Source organism: Cervus canadensis, chromosome 13 (genome assembly GCF_019320065.1).
Source record: "Cervus canadensis isolate Bull #8, Minnesota chromosome 13, ASM1932006v1, whole genome shotgun sequence".
Classification (NCBI taxonomy): domain Eukaryota; kingdom Metazoa; phylum Chordata; class Mammalia; order Artiodactyla; family Cervidae; genus Cervus; species Cervus canadensis.
In genome coordinates this window covers 17,275,454-17,298,152 of record NC_057398.1, presented here as the reverse complement: position 1 = coordinate 17,298,152, position 22,699 = coordinate 17,275,454, and the positions used below count along the sequence as shown (strand labels likewise).

Below are 22,699 nucleotides of genomic sequence, written 5' to 3'. Positions count from 1 at the left end.
TTGACTGGTTTGATCTTCTTGCAGTCCAGAGGACTCTTGAGTCTTCTCTAGCACCACAGTTCAAAAGCATCAATTCTTCTGCACTCAGCCTTCATTATGGTCCAACTCTCACATCCATACATGACTATATGGATGTCTATATAGACCTTTGTTGGCAAAGTGATGTCTCTGCTTTTTAATACATTGTCTAGGTTTGTCACAGCTTTTCTTTCAAGGACCAAGAGTCTTTTAATTTCATGGCTGCAGTCACTATCTTCAGTGATTTTGGAGCCCAAGAAAATAAAGTCTGTCACTGTTTCAATTTTTTCCCCATCTGTTTGCCATGAGGTGATGGGACCAGTTCCCGTGATCTTAGTTTTTTTAATGTTGAGTTTTAAGCCAGCTGTTTTGCTCTCCTCTTTCACCTTCTTCAAGAGGCTCTTTAGTTTATCTTTGCTTTCTTCTATTAGAGTGGTGTTATCTGCATATCTGAGATTATTAATGTTTCTCCCAGCAATCTTGATTCCATCTTGTGTTTCATCCAGCCCAGCATTTCACATGATGTACCCTGCATAGAAATTAAATAAGCAGGGTGACAGCACACAGCTTTGATGTACTGCCCTCCCAATTTTGAACCAGTTCATTGTTCCATGTCCAGTTCTAACTGTTGCTTTTTGTCCTGCCTATAGATTTCTCAGGAGACGGCAAGGTGGTTTGGTATTACCATCTCTTTAAGAATTTTCCACACTTTGTTGTGATCCACACAGTCAAAGGTTTTTAGTGTATTCAAGGAAGCAGAGGTAGCTGTTTTTCAGCAATTCCCTTGCTTTTTCTTTGATCCAATGAATATTGGCAACCTGATCTCTGGTTCCTCTGCCTTTTCTAAATTCAGCGTGTACATCTGGAAGTTCTCAGTTCAAGTACTGCTGAAGCCTAGCTTGAAGGATTTTGAGCATTACCTTGCTAACATGTGAAATGAGTGTAATTGTATGGTAGTTTGAACATTCTTTGACGTTCCCTTTCTTTGGTGTTGGAATGAAAGCTGATCTTTCCCAGTCTCGTGGCTACTGTTGAGTTTTCCAAATTTGCTGGCCTATTGAGTACAATATTTTAACAGCATCATCTTTTATGGTTTGAAACAACTCATGCCAGCATTCTATCACCTCCACTAGCTTTGTTCATAGCAGTGCTTCCTACAGCCCACTTCACTTCACATCCTAGGATGTTTGACTCTAGATGTGTGACCATAGCATCATGGTTATCCTGGTCATTAAGACCTATTTTGTGTATTCTTGCCACCTCCTCTTAATCTCTTCTGCTTCTATTAGGTCCTTACAATTTTTGTCCTTTATTGAGCCTATCTTTGCAAGAAATGTTCCCTTCGTATCTCAAGTTTTCTTGAAGCGATCCCTAGTCTTTCTCATTCTATTGTTTTCCTGTATTTCTTTTCATTGTTCACTTAAGAAGGCTTTCTTATCTCCCCTTGCTATTCTCTGCAACTCTACATTCAATTGGATATCTTTCCCTTTCTCCTTTGCCTTTTGCTTCTCTTCTTTAGTAAGGCATATTCTAATACGTCTTGGCAGAAAATAGTGTCTCACCCATGATGACACCTCTGTGGAGTACAGGACTGCTCCTGAGGAGGTCAAGAGGGGAGTCCAGGGAACAGAGTGGTTGTTTTTCAAATGCCAACAACCAAATAATGTTGTCACAATGCCAACAAAGTCTTTCCCTTTCTAGCACCAGTGGGGTATCCAACCATTCAATTCAGTTCTGACACTAACATCCAAAGTGAGTGTAGACCCCACAAGCAGAGGGCTCCACCCCATGTGCCTATCTCTCCTTCACACACCAGCCACAGAAGGGTCCCCAGGTGACCTGTACTTCCTCCTGGCTGAGTACAAATTCAAAGGGTTCCAGATTTGATAATTCATTAGAATGACTTACAGAACTCAGGAAAAACTATCACCAGTTTATTATGAAGAATACAAGTCAGTAACAGCCAAATTCAAGAGATACACAGGGTATGATATAGCGGGTAGGGATAATGGGTGAATGACCGAGCCTACATGCACATCTAGGTACATCCTAGCACCCTGATGGGATCACCAACCTATCAGCAACCTGGGCCCCATCCTGTAGGGGTTTTTTTTGTTGTTGTTGTTGATTTTTTTTAAATGATTCATTTATTTATTTTTGATTGTTCTGGGTCTTTGTTCCTGCGTTCGGGCTTTCTCTAGTTGGGGGGAGTGGGAGCTACTCTCGTTGTGGTGTGTGGGCTTCTCTTGTTGTGGAGCACGGGCTCTAGTCATTCAGTCTTCAGTAGTTGTGGCATATGGGCTTTAGTTACTCCATGACATGTGGAATCTTCCCTGACCAGGCATCAAACCTGTGTCTCCTGCATTGGCAGGCAGATTCCTGCCCACCGTACCACCAGGGAAGTCCCATGTAGGGTTTTAAGTGGAGGTTCCCTTATGCAGATCTGACTGATTGGATCATCGACCATTGATGACTGATAGTGTCAAGCCCCTCTCAGCTCCTGAGAGGTGGGAAAGGGGATGAGCCTGAAAGCTACAACCTAATCATGTGGTGTGGTTTTTTGAGTGACCATCCCCCCTTACACTATCTAGGCCTCTCCCGCAGTGAGTCATCTCATTAGCATACAAAAGACAGTACATCCCACGGGCTTTGGAAGCTCTGTGCTTGAATGGTGAACAAAAACCAAATATTTATATTTTATTATGTCACAGGGACAATTTCATGATGGGCCAAAGCCTCTTCAACTCAGGCTCTGCTCAACAAGGCAGGATGGACATGGTGGGGGGAGAAAAAGCAAGCCCACAAGCCTGCTCCTCTCTTTGAGGGGCCGTGAGCACCTTCCTACGCCCCTTCCTGAAAGAAGTAGCCTAGACCCCAAAATGTGGTCTCATCTTCTGAATGAGGGGGAGGTGTTATGACCTGGGGGCTTCTGCAAACAAGCAAAATTATGGAAGCTCCTGTTGCTAGAATAGCTTTAAGGAACCTGGATAAAAGAAAACAGAAATGGAAATTTTTCATTGTTATCAATTTAGGAGGATTTTAGTTAAAAAGATCAACTCTCGCTCTCAGAGCTGTTTATTCTCCTAAACGGTGTATCAGACAAAGAGCTGAATCTTAACCTATCACCCCCAATGCCCCCTTCATTAAAGACCTTCCTTTCTGTTCTGATGCTCCAGTGCTGCGTCTGTGACCCTTGATGTCTTTCTGATGCTGGTGCCTGCAACCAGCTCTGAACTCCGCTGTCTCTCCACATTGCCCTGGAGCCAGAGCTGTTCCTCAGGGATTTTCATTTCGCAAAATAATTTGGCATTTACCAATAATTTACTAAACCATTTGTTTCCATATAGAGGAAGTCATGCTTGCTGAAGAAAACAAAAATGCTGGAACGTCAGCCTTAGAAGGTAAGGAAGTGCTCCAAGGCCTCATTGCTCTCTCATCTGCCCCTCGTCTGCGGCTATGTCTCTTGATCAAAAGAGGAGAAAGAAAGAAAAGAGGGGTGCTTTGGGATTTGAAATGCGAGTCTCTCTGTCATAAAATCCCTCATGCTTTAAAAGGAAGGGAATTGAGTCATGGGTTTAAATGCTTTTTAAAGTGATGAAAATGAAATCCAAGAGTTGTTTCATTCCAGGGCGTGTGATTGATAATGGGCAATGAAAAGGCCATCATACAACCAGTGGCTCAGAAAGGGATCTTCTTTGACAATTTGCGGGGTGCATCTTGGGACCACTTTCATTGGCAGGAAGTGACATTGTTTATGAAGAGCCAGAACAAATAGATACAGGTTGCCAGTTTACCTGCTGCGTTTAGAAGAGCTCCCGCAAGGAGTCAGGAGCTTTGTTGCGTGGGATTCAAGAGCCTCGTGTGTCAGAGGCACTGCTGAGCAGGGCAGCCATGTTTCTGTAGACCTTTGTAACTTCTCTCACCCTGATTCGGGTATTTAAAGGCAGGTGCCTGTGTCACAGGTGCCGTGAGGCCACAGTCCTGTTTTGACCAGACTGATCTGGTGGTTCTCATGTCCTCTCTCTGCCCCTTGCTTCCCTGGTGTAGTGCTTCGGAGGGCAACCATCAAAAGAAGCCGGACCGAGGCCATGGCACGGGACTCCAGCGATGAGCACTGCGTGGACATCTCCTCTGTGGGTGAGTGGAGGTTGCCGGATCATCTTTCACTGCTCCGGACCTCCTGTGAAATGGAGCATTCTATCTTAGGAGAAACGTCACAAGGAGGAGGGGAGCCCAAAGAATCCAGAACTTTGGGATATAATTAGGGAAAGGCGCTGGAATCTAATCTCATCAACAGTGACTTAAAGGAAAAAAAAAATAAAATGGACCAAGGGATAATGTTTATGTGAAACATGGGGTTTGGGGCCAAGAATCCAACCCAGATTCTTCAAGTGTGGCAGATGTATCTCTTCAGCATGTGTATCCTGTCTCTCCTGGATGTGCTAACGAGCACCCACTTTGGGATATTGTTCACTGAGGACGCCCATATGAGAAACTGTGATCATTTGCTTAATCATAGTAACATCTACCTACTTGCATCACCTGCTTCCATGTGATGCTTAAACAGATTCCTACTGACAACCCTTTAACTTGCCGGCTGTTCTATCCCAGGTTCTCTTAGAGAGTCTGGCTGATGGCAGACTTTTCTTCTCCAGGAAAAAAAAAGGGAAGGGTCTGACTTCATCCTGAAAGGCAGAAGAGGCGTTCGGAGCTCATCACTGCTTTAGTTTGCCAGGGGTAGAAAAATCACAAATGCAGCAGGATGACTCCAGTGCCTGAAGCATATTTAAAAAGAAAAGCTCAATCTGTTACAAACATAAACAGGATCCTATTAGGATTCAAGATACCGGCTGGATGCCTGCTATCCTGCCCCGGGGAATCCTTCCATTTCCTAGGACCAAGAGTGCCCAGAGGAAAAGCAGAGTTCCCTGCTGCGCTGTGAAAACTCTTAGCTCATAACATGGGGATGCCCTGGGGTCTGCAACGTGGCAGTCCCCTAGCCCTGGAACCAAAGGTGCCCATCTGGACCTCTGAATGCCCCTTTGTCATGGAGGGTGACCTCTTTTGCAGCCTCATTCCTCCTCCTTCCTTCTCCCCCGCTAGGCACACCTCTTGCCCGAGCCAGCATCAAGAGCGCAAAGGTGGATGGGGCCTCCTATTTCCGGCACAAGGAGCGACTTTTGCGTATCTCTATCCGCCACATGGTTAAGTCCCAGGTGTTTTACTGGATCGTGCTAAGCCTTGTGGCTCTCAACACCGCCTGTGTGGCCATCGTCCATCACAACCAGCCCCAGTGGCTCACCCACCTCCTCTGTAAGTGAATGGTGACTGCTGGCTCTCACAAATGCCACTCGATTGGTGTGTGAATGTCAAGAGAGCAAGGTGTCACGTGGGCTTGGCAGTGGTTCTGCCCACCCAGAGTTCTGCCTCCAGCATGCTGTGACCAGAGTTGTCCTCAGGGGGTCGGGATTATCCCATGACTGTTTTCAGTTGTCATTTCATTATTGAATCAGATAAATAAATCTTTAGTGATGAGTCAACAACATAGTGTTATACCTTGCATAATCCAGGGCCTTCACTTAGTGCCTTCAGGAGGCTCAATGATTAGGGAGTCTTGGTCACCCAAGTCCTAGGGACAAGTTCTTAGGGACATGGATACCTTTAGCAGACCAGGAAGGAAACCTACATAGGTCAACCCTTGGTAAGGCTGCCCCGGGATGTGGGTGAGTCTCCTAGAGGCTGTCACAGCTGGGTGTGTGGAGAGGAAATCCAGCTCTTTCATCAAAGCTATGCTCAAGCCCTTTCTCTCTCCTAAAAGCCATCTGCCACGTAAATGGTAGTGACAAACCCACTGTCAGAAGAGAGCAGAGCTGCCCTGTGGACTGTGGGACTCAGCCTGGGTCTGAGCATGTTCAGACCAGGAGAGGTTTTGCCTGGCATTGACCGGGTCTATGGTCACTGAATGTCCTGCCCATGTGGGTCCCACCGCTCTTAAGGGCTCCTCTGTAGGTGGTGGGGATTGGGTCAGGGAGGACAGGAGCCCGTGCCATCCATGGAACCAATGCTTCTGCCTTTAATGCTTTCAGACTATGCAGAGTTTCTGTTTCTGGGGCTCTTCCTTCTAGAGATGTCCCTGAAGATGTATGGCATGGGGCCTCGCCTTTATTTTCACTCTTCCTTCAACTGCTTTGACTTTGGGGTAAGTGCTCCAGAGTCACCCATCTTTCTGCCTGGGGTTGCTATACTGTGGTTTGAGATAAGAACCTTGCTCTGGGGCTCAGCGTGAAGCCTTGAAATCAGCATTTATTAAAGGAGGATAGATAGGATTAGCCAAAGGGAGGTCAGGAATGAGTGAATACTTGCCATACGAGGATTTGTTTGGGTTTTTGAAATGCTCTTTTATTTTTAATGTTTTTACGGAAATGTGTGACATGCACACCAGAGAGTAAGCACTTCAGTGTATATAGCTCAGTAAGTTTTACAAAGCTCCCCATAGCCTGAATTTTGAACCACTTATTACCTTGGAGGAAGCCTGGGAGAGAACAAAAGACTTGATTCCGGAAAGTGGTTTGATCAAAACTGAGAAATATATTTATTTTTTTAGTTCAGTTTAAAATTGAGAAAATTATCTAGATATACCCTTAAACATTCATACTCATATGCACACACACCCTCTTATAGTAGCAAGTCCCCACATAGACTTCACCCAATGTCCACATTCCTAAATAATGACGATACATAAATGTGTGCATTATCAATGCTCTTCAAGGTGCGTTCACACACATTTTTGTCCTCTGCCACTTTCAGTCCTGCCCACGATGTTAAGTATTGGGAGTTAGGCTACCCATTTACACATGAGTCAACAGGGGACCTCGTGTGCAAGTTCACACAGCCAGTTAGCAGCAGAACTAGGTTGCAAAACTTTGGGTTCCTGAACCACCTCTCCTTCTGCCAAACCCACTCCATTTTCTGCCAAATCTCCAGTTAGGTGCTAACGATTTTGAGCACTTGCCAACCTGCATTTTAACTTGGAACATATGCTTCTGGGTAGAGGCAATTTTCAGGCATAAGAACTAGTGAAAGACCATTTTTATCTTAGTTCCCTTATGTACATACTTTTCAGCATTGCTGTGAGGATTAATTTCTGTTATTTCTCCTAGTGCGATGTGGGGAATGTATTAGACCTTCAATAAACATATAATTAAAACATAAAACAAATTGAATGGCTAATTTGACATTGCTGCTTCCTATAGCAATCAGATTCTATGCCACTAATTAGTACCATCACATCCAGGTGTGTGGGGCCTGAGTGACTGAAAGCCATTTCATGCACAGGTGACTGAAACGTTCTTGTTAGCACTAAATTCTAGGCCAGTGAGAGAATGTGGACCTTCTCAGAAGTTTTTATATTGGAAAGCAACCTGTATTCGTTTAAATTTGTTTTCTTATTTGAGGACTGCTCTTTTGTCTGTCTGTTCAAGGTGTTTTAATAAGAACAGTATAGCTGTCAAATCGGTGCAAAAGTGGTGAATGACTTGTAGTTTTCAGGAAAGACAGAGCAGTCGGTAAAGCAATCTACAGTATGAAGGAGGAAATTTAGCAAGGAGAGTGGGGAACAGTGGGGAGAAAAGTGGTAGAGTCTCATTTTTCCTTGGCAACCTTCACAAATAGGTGGTCCTGTTGGAGGTGGGCTTCCCTGATGGCTTAGCTGGTAAAGAATCCGCCTGCAATGTGGGAGACCTGGGCTCGATCCCTGGGTTTAGAAGACCCCCTGGAGAAGGGCATGGCTACCCAGTCCAGTATTGTGGCCTGGAAAATTTCATGGGCTGTATAGTCCACAGGGTCGCAAAGAGTCAGAAAGGAGTGAGCGACTTTTGAAGAAGATGAGGGAGGCAGGGTGGGGAGGGAAAGATTTAACTTCAGAAAAGCCCAGTGAGAACTGTTGATTGAGGAACACCTCCTTCCCCTTCTCCCCCTCCCCCTCGTCCCCCCTTTGCCTTTTCTTCTCACCGTGGCTGGCTTTGGCTCTTTAGGTCACAGTGGGCAGCATCTTTGAAGTAGTCTGGGCCATCTTCAGACCTGGTACGTCTTTCGGAATCAGTGTCCTGCGAGCTCTCCGGCTTCTAAGAATATTTAAAATAACCAAGTAAGTGATCAAAATCTAGACTCTTCCCAACCACCTCTGGGCCTGGAAGCTCCTCTTTGACACATTATATTGCCTTACATCCTCACCACAGGATCCATTTCCTTACCCCACCCCCTACTCCACTCTTCAGCTTCTCTTGCATCTCCAAAGACCAAACCAGGAAAATGCCTGAGTGCCAGATCCTGTGCCAGCTTCCCGAGGGGACCCACATTATCGCTCCATCTCTCCTTCCTACAAGTATCCAGATGCAGCTTATCTCATAGGTCTCCAGGCAGATGCCCAGCTGAGCCTGAGGGTAATTTGGTACTCAGTTTGCCGCTGTAACCAGTCCATCCTAAAGGAGATCAGTCCTGGGTGTTCATTGGAGGGACTGATGTTGAAGTTGAAGCTCCAGTACTTTGGCCACCTGATGTGGAGAGCTGACTCATTTGAAAAGACCCTGATACTGGGAAAGATTGAGGGCAGGAGGAGAAGGGGATGACAGAGGATGAGATAGTTGGGATGGCATCACCGACACAATGGACATGGGTTTGGATGGACTCCAGGAGTTGGTGATGGACAAGGAGGCCTGGCGTGCTGCGGTTCATAGGGTCTCAAAGAGTCGGACACGACTGAGCAACTGAACTGAACTGACTGAACTTGCCGCTGTAACGCTGTCTGGGTTTTTGTAGGTATTGGGCATCCCTCCGGAATTTGGTGGTCTCCTTGATGAGTTCCATGAAGTCTATCATCAGTTTACTCTTCCTCCTTTTCCTCTTCATCGTTGTCTTTGCTCTCCTAGGAATGCAGCTGTTTGGGGGCAGGTAAGCACCAATGAAGTTTCCAGCCAAAGCAGCCTCAAAACCTCAACTTCATCCTGTGAGCTCTGGGGTCACCAGTTTGTTCACCATGTTACCATGTGTTTGTTCGTGTTCATGGCCCATATCAACCATGCATGTTATGTGTGAAACTAATGTCTCTGTTTTTAATCCCTCCACATCATATGGGGTTCTTATTGAGGGGACCTCTCCCTTTGGAGCTGCCCCTGAAAGCTTGGGGTCTTACAAGTCAAGATCAGTCCAGATCCCATCACCAGTGCCCTTCAAGAGCACAGTTCCTGGTGAAGTGAAAGTGAAGTCGATCAGTTGTGTCCGACTCTTTGCGACCCCATGGACTGTAGCCCACCAGGCTCCTCTGTCCATGGGATTCTCCAGGCAAGAATACTGAAGTGGGTTGCCATTTCCTTCTCCAGGGAATCTTCCCGACCCAGGGATTGAATCCAGGTCTCCCGCATTGCAGGCAGGCGCTTTAACCCCTGAGCCACCAGGGAAGCTCTGGTAGTTCTTAGTAGTAGTCATTAAAACCATCTTTGTAAGTTACTGGAATGGAAGGAGAATAGGGAAGATAGGGATGTGAAGAAAGGGGAAAGGAGTGATGAAAATGGCATAATTTTAGGAAGGGAAAACTTGGTGTGTGAGATTTTCATTTCATTCTCTCTGAATCTCCTTTTCAGGTTCAACTTTAATGATGGGACTCCTTCAGCAAACTTTGACACCTTCCCTGCAGCAATCATGACTGTATTCCAGGTATGAGGATGTTAAAAATGTTACTTGGGATCCCTTGGTGCACATGCTCCAAGGTGATGATGTTGTAAAAGAATCCTCCCTTTCCTCTCCAGGCTCCTCTCAGGCAGTACTTAGTACTCTTGCTTATTGAGTAGTCATCACCACTGTAATTCCTAGGATTTCTATAGCTCTGTTCTTATAAATAATAAAAGAGCTCTGTTGTGATGACCTCATTGGCCTTCTCCCTGCACTTGTCAGTTTGAAAGAGATGTTAATTAAGTCAAAGGCATTCATTAACATCACATTTCTGGTTTTATGAAATTTAAAGTACCTTCTAACTTACATGTCCATTTAATGAAGAATCTTTTCCACCCCCACCTGATCTTTTTTTTTTTAATCATGGGAGGAAACTCAATATCGGTGATGTCTAAGAGCTAAAGGAGAACTCTGTTTAGCCAGAATCTAAGACTGAACCAGAACTCAGTTTTCTGGAACTGGAGCCCATGAGGCTCTTTCCAACAATGCTGCTGTCTCAGGAACTGTATCTTGGCAGCTCCAGAAAATAGTCCATCAGTGCCTGGACCACCTGATCTGTGTGGTTCCCGTAGGCTTGGCAAAGCTGGGGTGTGGGATGGGAGACCGGAGATTCTACATTTTGAGGAATAGAACTTTTCCTTTTGATATTCTTCTTCCATTTTCAATGGCTAAAATTCTCTTACACATCAGAAGGCAGTTGATTATTCATGGGTGTGACTTTTTTTCCTCCCTGACAAGAGGGTAAATGGAAAAGACCCAGACTCCGAATTTTCCCCTTTCCACTGACCCCGTTTTCTCATCCAGCCCAGGTCTCTGATTAGCCTGTTATGTCCTTTGTGTAGATCCTGACGGGTGAGGACTGGAATGAGGTGATGTACAACGGGATCCGCTCCCAGGGCGGGGTCAGCTCGGGGATGTGGTCAGCTATCTATTTCATTGTGCTCACCTTGTTTGGAAACTGTATCCTTTTTAAAATGCTGCTCTGTTCTGCCGGCCTGGACCAGCATGTGAGGAGGAGGAGGTGGCCATGGTGGTGGTGATGCTGGTGATAGCAGAGGGCAGGTAGCAATGGGGTAGACAGTGTTAGGTGTACTAAGAGAAACAAGGATCCCGCTCTTAAGGAACATTTGCTATCTGGGTAAAAGAAGATGAGTATAAGTAAGATAGAGTATCATCCCAGTTATCGGATATCATAACATCCAGGTTATCAGATTATCATCACAGATAAAATCATATGAGTCTGTTATAGTAAATGATTGGAGGGACTATGAACTGGGGAAAATAAGAGAGGAGAGATCATTATAGGCTGAAATAGTAATAACTGGATTATAATATGAATGAATTATATGTTTTCTTTTACTTAAACATTTGTTTTTGTTTAAGTATAGTAGATTTACAATGTTGTATTAATTTTAGGTGTACAGAAAAATGTTTCAGTTATACATACATGCATATATATATATTCTTTTTCAGACTCTTTTCCTTTATAGGTTATTACAAAATATCAAGTATAGTTGTGGGTGCTATACAGTAGGTCTTTGTTGGTTTTCTGTTTTATTTATAGTAATGGGTGTATGTTAATCCCAAACTCCTAATTTATCCCTTCCCCTCTTTCCCTTTTAATAGTAGTAACCATAAGTTTGTTTTCTATGTCCGTGAGTCTATTTTTATTCTGTATATAACTTCATTTGTATCATTTTTTTTATGATTCCACATATAGGTGATATCATAGGATATTTGCCTTTGTCTGTCTTACTTCTCTTAGGATGATATTCTGTAGGTCTGTCCACATTGCTGCACATCATTAGTTCATTATTTTTTATGGCTGACCAATATTCCACTGTATAAATATCCCATATCTTCTTTATCTATTCATCTGTTGATGGACGTTTAGGTTGCTTCCATGTCTTGGTTATTGTAAATAGTGCTGCAGTGAACATTAGGGTGCATGTATCATTTCAGATTATGGTTTTCTCCAGATATATGTCCAGGAGTGGGATTTCTGGATCATATGTTAGTTCTCTATGTTAACAGAGAACAGAGCCTTCCACCTAATAAGTTCTCAAAAATATTGGTATTGTGATTAATGCTAATACTGCTGAGCATAGCTAGCGTTTATCATAACTTGTGCTATTCATAAGACCTCATACTAAACGGTTTTCAGGCATCATTTCATCTAATCCTTGCCTTACAAATCTTAGAGGAAATAAGTTGATTAGAGTCAATTACTAAATTTTAATGGGAGACTAGAAAATAAGTGCATTTAATTCCCAAACCCATGACTGGTCTTGGGATCTAGACAAGGAAGATTTAGGTTTTAATCCCAGCAGCTCTGCTTACCAGCTATGTGGCCTTGGGAAAGTCACTTAACCTCTCTGAGCTTCTAGTTTTCACATCTGAAAAGAGGAAACAATATCTATGTCCTTTGTTAGTTGTAAATAGTAAAATGAGATAGTTTACTTGAATATTCCACAGACCAGAAACTTCTACATGATGTTTTGGGCAAGTGGGACTTGTCTTGAATTGAGATCACTCGAGTGAAAAGGGGACAGCCATGTGTTACAGATGTATTTTTGCCTTTTCCATAGTCTCACAGAGCATAGATGTTCTTTAAGTTTTCTGCTCTGAAAACTTCTAAGGGCCAGAGCAGACTATAAACAAACACAAGAAACCCATATAAAGAAAGCTAGGCAGTGAGTCACAGAAATGGAAGGCCAGTTTGCCTTAATAGCGGCACCTTAATTTTCCTGTTACTCTGAGGGTAGTCAGACCTGGACTTTTGTGCTAAAACAGATGTATGTTCCATAACACATGAGCCTTGAGGATAATTGGAAAATTGGGACTTCTGAGGTTAGAGTGTGGAATAGAAATGGGCTCCATAATGATCTTGTGTGCCCTGAGACATTTTGTTAAATGAAATATGGGAGCCTCCCAGGACAAGAAGATTGAGAAATGTTAGCATCCCATTACTGAGAGATAGTAATGAGTCTGTAGAATCTCTTTTTTTTTTTTTTTTCATCTTTAAGGCCAGGCTAGCATGACTGATCTAGATGGGCTTCAATTCCAGCCTCCTGGAAAGGAGAGATGAACTACCTCTTATTCCCTACCTGTCTTGTTGTTCAGTGGTTCTCTATTTGATGTTGCTGTAATTAGAGGCTGTAGCTGTGCAAAGGCCTCCTCCCTCCATCTCCCCCTTCCCTAGGGGGTTTGATTCAGGTATATTTCTTTATCCGTTGCAAAGAGATAATATGTGGAAGGAGAGAAAACGTATTCTCCTTCAAACAGAGCTGCATAATATCTCTTTCCCTCCCTCTACAGTCCCTACTTAAGTGACTCTTTGGGGTGACTCTGTCCCTGCTGGTGTCCCAGACAGGAAAGGCATGGAGATGCCTTCTCAGCCTTCCTGGGGCTCCTTTTACTTTTCTTACTTGGCCATCCTTAACTCATTGCCCCAGATACACTGCTGAATGTGTTCTTGGCCATCGCTGTGGACAACCTGGCCAATGCCCAGGAGCTGACCAAGGTGAGCCTTGTTCTCCAGGGATCCAATGGTTCTCTGGGCCATTGCGTGCCCACTAGGCTTTGGAGTTGCCTCCAGAAGCCTGCACTGTCTGGCTCAGGCCTGCAGGGAAGGCCCCTTCTGGGAGCTCGTGGATACCTGGAGAGCTACACTTGTCCATGAAGGGAGCCTGGTTCACTTTCACTGGGTTTGTGGAGCCTTGGACCAAATGGGGCCTCTCATTGGACATTGAAGATGATCACTTAGTCACTGCAGACTCTCAAAGATAGCCTTTGCAGGCTTGTGACTTGGAAAATAGAGAAACTACCAGAGTATTGGATTTAAGTTCCACCTCTTCTCCTGTGACCTGTGACTGTGTAACCTCAATCATGTGTCTTCACCCTTCTGAGTTTGAGGGTTAGAGGGTCCAGGACTGTGGCTGTTGGGGTATTCCAGTGCTCACTTCATCCTGGGGGAAGTTTCCATGAGTTTCAAAGAAGCCAGACACCGTATTTCTCAAAGAACAATTCCTTTCTTTCCTCTGAGTCATGTCTTCAGGGGTAGAGGCGATACAATGGCAGTGGGATTGTTTAAGGAGATGAGTGAAACCTTCCCTCATAATACGTATTTGTTTTAAGGCAAAATCCATAGCATCCTGGTGATGTTTATGAGCTTTTTCCATGTATTCCTTGAGGGTTACCTGCTCTTCTCTGCATTCTCAAGGATCTTCTTACCTGCAGACAGGGTAAGCTCTAGTAGCTGAAAAGCTGGCTGTGAGTCACACATCTGTCACTTACTGGCTCTTTTAGCTTAGACTTGACCCCTGGTCTCTATTAATGTTGCTTCCTTCATCTGTAAAAAAGGGAATGCTATATTCTACCTTGCATACCTCTCAGGAGGACAGCAAGGATCAAGCAAATGGACATGTGTAAAAACCAGCTGTGAGTTACACATCTGTCACTTACTGGCCCTTTTAGCTTAGACTTGACCCCGGGTCTCTATTAACGTTGCTTCCTTCATCTGTATAAAAGGGAATGTTATATCTGCCTTGCATACCTCTCAGGAGGACAGCAAGGGTCAGGCAAAAGGACGTGTGTAAAAACCAGAGCAGTCTTTGAAGATGTATGTATTCTTGGTAGCTGCAGTCATTTTACCTGAACTGGGTTTCCTTGGTATTATCACATAGAAAGACATTTATAAGCTGGAGTGTGGGTGAGGGGCTGAGGTCCCTGCCCGAGCACCAGGGTGGGGGTCACTTAGCTGTGTAGGGAAGAGGGTCTGATGAGGATCGTGGTGCTCATCTCAGGGTCTCTGCCTGGAAGGTCCTTCTCCATCACTTCCGGACACTGTAGAGCATCCAAGAAGTGTCAGCTCTGGCCTCTGACCTCTATAGCCCTGGCCACCTCCACCGAGGGCTGGGGTTTGGGGTAGACCTTAAGTCTCTCCTGAGGAAACATGGGGAGCCTGTGGGGGAGGATGGGGGCCAGAACAGTTGGCCTCGCCAGGGCTGTGGAGGCTGCTGTCTCAGGAGGCCTGACTGCTAGTTGCTGGAGGTCTGTGAGCCAACCTGACCTCACTCTGCCTGTTTTACCTCTTGCTCTGCTTTCCTCGCTTCTCCAGGTCTCCAGAAGCTCCCTCAGCCCTTCTGGGCAGGGCCGAGGAAGCTACTCTCCTTCATGGGGATCCCAGACAACGCCATCTCTACTTTGTGTCTAGGATGAACAGGAAGAAGAGGAGGCCTTCAACCAGAAGCATGCGCTGCAGAAGGCCAAGGAGGTCAGCCCGATGTCTGCACCCAACATGCCTTCCATCGAGTGAGTCGCTATCCCCACGTCAGAGACCCCGGGCTCCTGTGTCGACAGCCCAGTACTCAGTTCCACAGCTGTTGACCCTTGGAGGGAGCCTGCTCTGTGCCAGGAAGCATCCTGTGAATACAGTACTGAGCAAGACAGGGCCAGGGGCTCTTTTTTCACAGAACTTTTATTTCAGTGAGCAAGATAGCTGATAAATGCACAGAAATAATTTTAGATAGAACATCTATAAAATAAGTAAAACAGGGTACTAAGGCAGAGGAATAGGAATTGGGTACAGTACCTTTGGGCAATTTGGGAGGAGTTCTCTGAAGAGAGGATGTTTAAGCAGAGACCTAAATGTGTAGAAGATGGTAGTGTGACGTTATGAAGATGGAGCATTCCCAGCAAGGCCCTGGTATGGCTGGTGTGGAGGGAGCAAGAGGAAAGAGAAGGAGGTATGGCCGGGGAGGTTTTAAAGGCTCAAGTGAAGGACTTTGCTTTTGTTCTGATTACAACTGTAGGAGGGTCTAGAGGAGAAGGATGGGTAGGATTTGACTTATACTTGAAAAGGTCACTTTGCTCCGTGAAGAATGGACTGAAGGGGCCCAGACTGGAGGCAGGAAGACAGAGATTGGCTCTTAGAGTAAAGCAGTGAGAGTTGGTGGTGGTTTAGACCATGATAGTAGCAACAGAGGAGATGAGAATTCATCTCATTCAGGCTGTATTTGGAGGGAGAACCAATAGGATGAGCTGATGGAATAAATGTGATGGAAGTGGAGATGGGAAAAAAAAAAAAAGGAGAAACAAACATTTCTCCCAGGTTTTAAGGTTTGATGCCTGGAGAGGTGGTAGTGGTATTTACGGCTCACCTGAAGATGGTGGAAATCCAGTGTTCCTTTTGATGGCATTAAATTTGAGATGCATATAAGACAAACAAGTGAAGATGTTGAATGGGCTGTTGGCCACATGAGTCTGAAGCTCAGAAGTCAGGATTCTGATCCTTAGAAATAAGGATTGGGGGGAGCATTTGCATTTGGATGGCATTTAGGCTGTCATCCCAGGAGAGATGACCCAGGGAGAGCTGGGCTAAGAGGCTGAGGCCAGAGGCCAGAGAGCACCCCGTATTCAAGAAGAAACCCACGAGGTGAGCAGGGTGTTCTGGAGACATGGAGAAGAACACACTTCTGGCAGGAGGAGGTGGATAGAGGAGCTCAGGACTACTGAAAGATCACGTAAAATGAGAACATAAAAGGGAGCATTGAATTTGGCAAAATGAACACTGTTAGTGAACTTCACGAGAGCCGTTTAAGTGGCCCAGTGGGAACAAAATCCATTTGGAGTGGATTAGAGAGAGAATGGGGGGTGATACATTAGAGCAGCCAGTATAGACTCTGAGGATCCAGCCTGGCCCTGGTGGCTGCTGGTGGAACTAGCAGACCGTGGGGCCCTTTGGGCGGCTGACCTCTGCGTGGCACTGGGGGAGGGTTTTGGGGGAGAGGCTGAGAAGTGACCACAGAACCCTGAATTCTTGTTGGGCCTTCTGGGCCTGCATGAGGACTGTGTGAGGGGCCCTGGGATATTCCTGGGGAGGGTCTGAGGCATCTGGCCAGCTGGACCCAGACCCTGTCATCTGTTAACTTGAAACTGATCAGCAAGGAGCCCTTCCCTTCCCAGAGCTCATGTGAAAGGCTCTCAATGTCCTCAGCCTCACCTTATAGGGACATTCCAGACTTATGTGTGGGGGCCCCCTCCCCTGCACGGCTGTCCTCTTGTTCTCACCTTTCAAAACTGAAGGAAGGCCTGGCCTCTGGGCCCCTCCTCTGTGAATGAGGAAAAAAAAAAAAAAACTCGCTCCAAAATTCGTTAAAGATTGTTAAAGATGAAACGACTCCTTCCTTCCTAGAATTTTCTCTGAGCCTCGAGCAGTTTCTACCCCACTTTCCCTGCACTCATGAGTTTGGGCTAAAAATAAATACACACAGGTATCCAAACATGCTGGTGGGTGGAACTGGCTGCCACTTTAGGAGTGGGTGGTTCTATTTCCTGAGATGAAGAAACCTGGAGGAGGAGTGGGTTTGGAGATATGAGGGGGAAGGATGCTTGGCCCAGAGTGGAAGCTCACTATTTATGGAATGAAAGAATGAATGAGATCTGGTAGGCACAGGGCCGTAGGGAGTGAGCTGTGTGCGTATCCGGGCACAGTGAGGCGGGAGGAGTGCTGTAATCATCCCAGGCTTTGGGGGTGATGGGTGTGCTGCTGGCTGAACAACAGAGTGTGTTTAAACAGGCAGGCCAAGACCCCTGACTTCCGCACTATAGTATGACTGAGTGCGAATGTGGCAGCTAGGACATTATTACAAACCAAAAAACCTGAGGGCTAGACATAGCTCTGTACCTCAGTGCTGTGACCTTAGAGTGAGAACCTCTTAGCATCTCAGAGTCCCTGTTTCTCCATCTTTGGAATGAAGAATATCAGCCACCCGTCCTGGTCCACATGGTCCTTGCCGAGTGTGTGTGAGGTCACATGTGTGTGAATTGGGGAGATGCTTCTCTGTGTGATTGTAGGAATGTTGAAGATGTACTAATGGTTGTGATAGGATGTGAATCTGGATCTTTGTACGTGCAAGTGGAGAAGTGAAGTTTGAAGTGTGGATCTGATTTGTGTGGAAATGAGAGTTTGGTATTCTCTTTGGCCTGGCCTCTGTGTGCGTGTTTATATGTATGCACACACTTGTGAGCCTGCAGAGAATTCTTCCACGTATTTACCCTCTTCCACATGTGCTTCTGGAGGGCCAGTGTATGACGACTTGAGAATTTGCAAGTAGCTGGTGTAAGTGTTAATCGATTAGTCGTGTCCAACTCTTTGCGACTCCATGGACTGTAGCCTGCCAGGGTCATCTATCCATGGAATTCTCCAGGCAAGAAGACTGGAGTGGGTTGCCATTTCCTTCTCCAGGGCATCTTCCTGACCCAGGGATCAAACCCAGGTCTCCTGCATAGCTGCAGAGCTGTCACTGCATGGGTATCACTGCATAGTGGTGGAAAGTACTTTTCCTGGTGGGCGTGCATGCTGCCTGTCTAGAGTGTGTGCCTCTTTCTCTGAGCCCCCGTGCCTCTTGGCATGGCTGCCCCACGTGCATGGCAGCCACCAGTGCTGAGGGGTGCTGGGGACCTAGTCACAGGCGTCTCCACAGTCTTGGCCACATCCATCCCAGGGGTGCTCCTGTGCCCTGCGCCTCTCTAGGCTCAGACCAGCTGCCTCTGTTCCCCCTGCCCACCGTGGACCAGGCTGCTCTGCAGATGTGGACGTGGCAGTTGAGCGGCACTAGTTTCCCTGAGTGTTTTCCATGGGCGGATGTCCATTTCATCAGGGAAGGAGCCACATTTGCCAACCTCCCAGGTCCAGGCAGGGTCCGTTGGGCCAGACTGGGTTTGTCACCCCAGGAACCGGGGCAGGCTTATTCCACAAGTGTCCCAGGCACGTCTTTCTCCACCTGAGTGCTGACCCTGTGCTGACAGCTTCATTTTTCCTGTTTGCCTTTGTGGGTGATGCCCTCACCCAGCCATTGACCTTCCATTGACCTTGTGGTCGAAAGGACAGAGCATGTGCGTGTGTGTAGATTTTTCCCTGCGCAAGGCCAGGGAGGGTAATACTTGCTTTACCCAGCTGAATAGACAGTGCTCAAGGCCTTCAGCCAGGGCCACCACGGTGCACGCGTGCGGTATGCGGATGGCAGCCCATACAGTGGTGGCCCTGCCTTTGGCCATGGGCCGACGGTGTGCCCGCTAGAGCATTTGTTCCTTGCATGTTGTGTAAGATGGGAGGGATAAACCAGGGAGTCATGCCTTTGTGAATATCCTAGATATGAACAGGGGGAGATGAACTTCATCCAGGTTTCCAGGGTTTCCAGAATAGATCTCTGAAGGACACTTAGGTGAAACCTGAGTGCCAGCAGGGCTTGATGACTGAGCGTCCAAAGCATCTATGAATTGGTAAACTCTGTGCTTGCCTGCATGTTCGCTTCAATATATTTGGTCCGTGTGTTTGCACACAGCAAGGCACCAAGGCCAGTCCCGTGGAGAGTTGACGGTTGGGCGTGTACAGAGGGCAGCAGGCACCTAGGGGATTCTGTGCCTCTCCCTGGAGGTCGGCTGGTGGCCGAGGGGCTGGCGGGTCCTAGAGGTGGGGGTGAACTGAACCTGTCCGTTTTTCTTCCCCAGAAGAGACAGGAGGAGAAGACACCACATGTCGATGTGGGAGCCACGCAGCAGCCACCTGTATGTGTGCGCCGGTCTGCGTGTTTGTGAGTGGTTACGTGTGGGTGCGGGGACACCGTGTCTTTGTCCTTGCCGGGGACAGAGTGGCACCGGGCGTGCACGTGTCCGTGTGGGCCGTGGCGTGTGCGTGTGCGTTCCGTGCACATGGTTTGTGGATCTGCCCCTCCGCACCTTTCACCATGTGCCTTTCTCGGTGTGCGTCTCAGGTATGTGACCCCGTGTGTAGTTTGCTCTTCCGTGTGGCCTGTGAGTGGACATGTGTCGGCGTGGGTTGTTTGTGCCAGTGGGGTGCCTTTCATGCGGGCGCTTGTGGACAGTTCGTGTGGGCCCCAGTGAGGATGCACATGGGCACCTGTGAGCGTCCCCTGCACGGGCTCTAGAGGTGCACCCATGGACGCCTGGGGGTGCAGGTGTAGGCATCCACCCTCCACCACCCGTGGAAGCCCACCCTGTGTTTGTGTTTCCTGCTGCCACGTGAATAGTCAGCTAGGCCTCCAAACTGAACTGTTCAGCGGTGGTTTTGAGTATGAGCTGCTCATGGTCCCTGGACATAGAGTCCCTTGGATTTTATCAGTGGTTGTGGAAGAGACCCCACCGCATCACCACGAGGGTCACGCCCAGACTTTTTGTAACTTGGGTCTGCTCCCTGCTGTCGTCAATCTCCCTTTAGTAGGACCTGCCCTTGAACTTCTCAGCCCTGACTCTCCCAGGCTGGCATGGGAAAGGGAAAGAAGGAGAGCAGGAGGAAGAAAGGCCTCTGACCTTGAACTAAGGGCCATTGGCGCACACAGAGCGAGTACAGGTTGATGCCCTGAAAGCAAAGGGGAGCGGGGAGTGAAGACCTGGCAACCTTCGTACCACTGTCTGCAGGTCCTGGCCACTGGGACTCGGTCCTGGGCTGCCCCCACCCTGCCTCAGCTACTTCAGGGCAGGGATCAGAGTGGGAGACCCCACAAAACTGGGGGGCACCAGTCCAGCCACCCACTCTGCCCCTCGCATTTTTCTGTGCTTCCTGTCTGCAGGTCCTGGGCTCTCCCATTTGCTCCCCCACCGTGTGTTTCCCCCTGACCCCGTGCCCTGGCCACCGTGGGCTGGTCTGGGCCCCTGTGGCCACCCTTCCCGGCCCTTGGCCAGCAGTTCTGATCTTGGCCTCGCCTTCTCCCCCTTGCCAGGAGGGAGCGGAGGCGCCGGCATCACATGTCCGTGTGGGAGCAGCGAACCAGCCAGCTGAGGAGGCACATGCAGATGTCCAGCCAGGAGGCCCTCAACAAGGAGGAGGCCCCGCCCATGAACCCCCTCAACCCCCTCAACCCGCTGAGCCCCCTCAACCCGCTCAACGCGCACCCCAGCCTCTACCGGAGACCCCGGCCCATTGAGGGGCTCACCCTGGGCCTGGGGCTGGAGAAGTGTGAGGAAGAGCGAGTCAGCCGCGGGGGGTCCCTCAAGGGGGACAGCAGGGACCTGGCGAGTGCCCTGGACAGCCAGAGGAGCCCCCTGGCCCTGGGCAAACGGGAGCCGCCCTGGCTGGCCCGGCCCTGTCACGGGAACTGCGACCCGACCCAGCCGGAGGCGGGCGGCGGGGAGGCGGTGGTGACCTTCGAGGAGCGGGCCCGGCACAGGCAGAGCCAGCGGCGCAGCCGGCACCGCCGCGTCAGGACCGAGAGCAGGGAGCCCTCCTCCACCTCCAGGAGCAGGTCCGCCAGCCAGGAGCGGAGTCTGGATGAAGCTGTGCCCGGCGAGGGGGAGAGGGACTGCGAGCCCAGGGCTGGCCACGGGGGCGAAGAACCCATGATCCAGGAGGAAGAGCGAGAGCGATCCCAGGACTTACGGAGGTAAATGCGACGTAGGAGCGCCCTGGAGACAGGTAGGGTGGCCCACGTTAGGGGTTCTCCAGTGTAAGCCTCTCTGAAACTCAGTTTCCCCTTTTGTATAATGCATCTTTTACGAGGTATGTGTCAATACAATAGCAGTGAGATCTGTTCCCCTGGAAACCAGGGCATATCCTATTGGAGTGGGGAGGACGTGATGGGCAGGAGTGAGCTGATGGATGCCACCCTGGTGGACCTCAGCTCCTCTGCCTGGGGGGGCAGACGGCGGGTGCCATGTGCTCTCCAGCAGGGCCGCGTGACTCCCCTCACCCTTCCCTTTCACCAGGCACAGCAGCTGTTTCAGAATCGCTTCCTGATGTGAGCAGTAGCTGTCTTCTCCTCTGTCTTCACAGGACCAACAGTCTGATGGTGCCCAGAGGCTCCCGGCTGGCAGGAGCCCTGGATGAGGCCGATACACCCCTTGTCCCGCCCCAGCCAGAGCTGGAAGTGGGGAAAGACGCGGCCCTGACGCAGGAGCAGGAGCCGGAGGGCAGCAGTGAGCAGGCTCTGCTGGGGGACGTGCAGCTGGACATGGGCCGGGTCAGCCAGAGCGAGCCGGACCTCTCCTGCGTCACGGCCAACACGGACAAGGCCACCACCGAGAGCACCAGCGTCACTGTCACCATCCCCGACGTGGGCCCCGTGGTGGACTCAACCGTGGTGCACAGTGAGGACACGGCCCGTTCCCCTTCCCCCACACCACCCACACCCCCCCAGGGCCAGCGGAGGCATGGTTCTGGAACCGTCCTGGAAAGCTGCAAGGAAAACCCTACCAGTGGGATGGACTCCTTCTTCAACATATGAAAGAATAGCAGCAGTTTTAGCCCCGTTTGCAAGAGAACTTGGAGAAGGAAATGGCAACCCACTCCAGTATTCTTGCCTGGAGGATCCCAGGGATGGGGGAGCCTGGTGGGTTATTGTCTATGGGGTCGCACAGAGTCAGACACGACTGAAGTGACTTAGCAGCAGCAGCAGCAGCAGCAAGAGAACTAAGCTAGAATTTTCTCAATCTTAAGTTTTACCCATAAAATGTCATTCAACCCATGGTCCCCCTAGAGTCTTCAGAGAGTTCACATATGATTCTGTACCCCCTTGTCTATTCAGCTACTTAATTTATTTTGTGGATATCTGATGGCATATTCTCTGGGCCGCCCCTCCCCCATGTGCTCAGCCAGCTGATAAGTTAGGGGACCATTGCTGGCAGGCAGGCCCACATTGGCCCTGGTTCTGCTCAACATGTGGCCTCCAAAAACCCTGTCTGTCTTGAGGCTTCAGTTTATCATCTGTGAAGTGAGAGCGTTGAATGAGATGACGTCTGAGACCTTCCTCTGTGCTAACATTTCTTGAATCTTTTACTCATATTGACTGTCTTTCTCCTAGGAGCTTTTAGTCACACTTTCTCTCACAGTTCCCGGAGGTGGTGGATATTCATCTGTGAGGCCTTAAAGGGAAACACATCCCCAAAGCACTTACCCCATACCCATCCGTGCCTGACCCCACGCCCATCTCTACATAAC

General features: G+C 48.3%; 1 protein-coding gene across 3 annotated transcripts in view; it reads left to right on the top strand.

Moving 5' to 3' along the window:
* CACNA1E (calcium voltage-gated channel subunit alpha1 E) overlaps positions 1-22,699 on the top strand; it is a 406,234-nt gene that overhangs the window by 311,098 nt on the left and 72,437 nt on the right. For all 3 annotated transcript variants that reach the window (XM_043485827.1, XM_043485828.1, XM_043485826.1), the window contains exons 10-22: positions 3,366-3,419; positions 4,066-4,155; positions 5,122-5,331; positions 6,105-6,217; positions 8,052-8,164; positions 8,836-8,967; positions 9,657-9,729; positions 10,587-10,704; positions 13,200-13,267; positions 14,960-15,057; positions 19,258-19,314; positions 20,487-21,146; positions 21,536-21,849. In XM_043485827.1, coding sequence (XP_043341762.1) covers positions 3,366-3,419; positions 4,066-4,155; positions 5,122-5,331; positions 6,105-6,217; positions 8,052-8,164; positions 8,836-8,967; positions 9,657-9,729; positions 10,587-10,704; positions 13,200-13,267; positions 14,960-15,057; positions 19,258-19,314; positions 20,487-21,146; positions 21,536-21,849 — 2,100 coding nt within the window. The remainder of the gene's footprint in view (positions 1-3,365; positions 3,420-4,065; positions 4,156-5,121; positions 5,332-6,104; positions 6,218-8,051; positions 8,165-8,835; positions 8,968-9,656; positions 9,730-10,586; positions 10,705-13,199; positions 13,268-14,959; positions 15,058-19,257; positions 19,315-20,486; positions 21,147-21,535; positions 21,850-22,699) is intronic.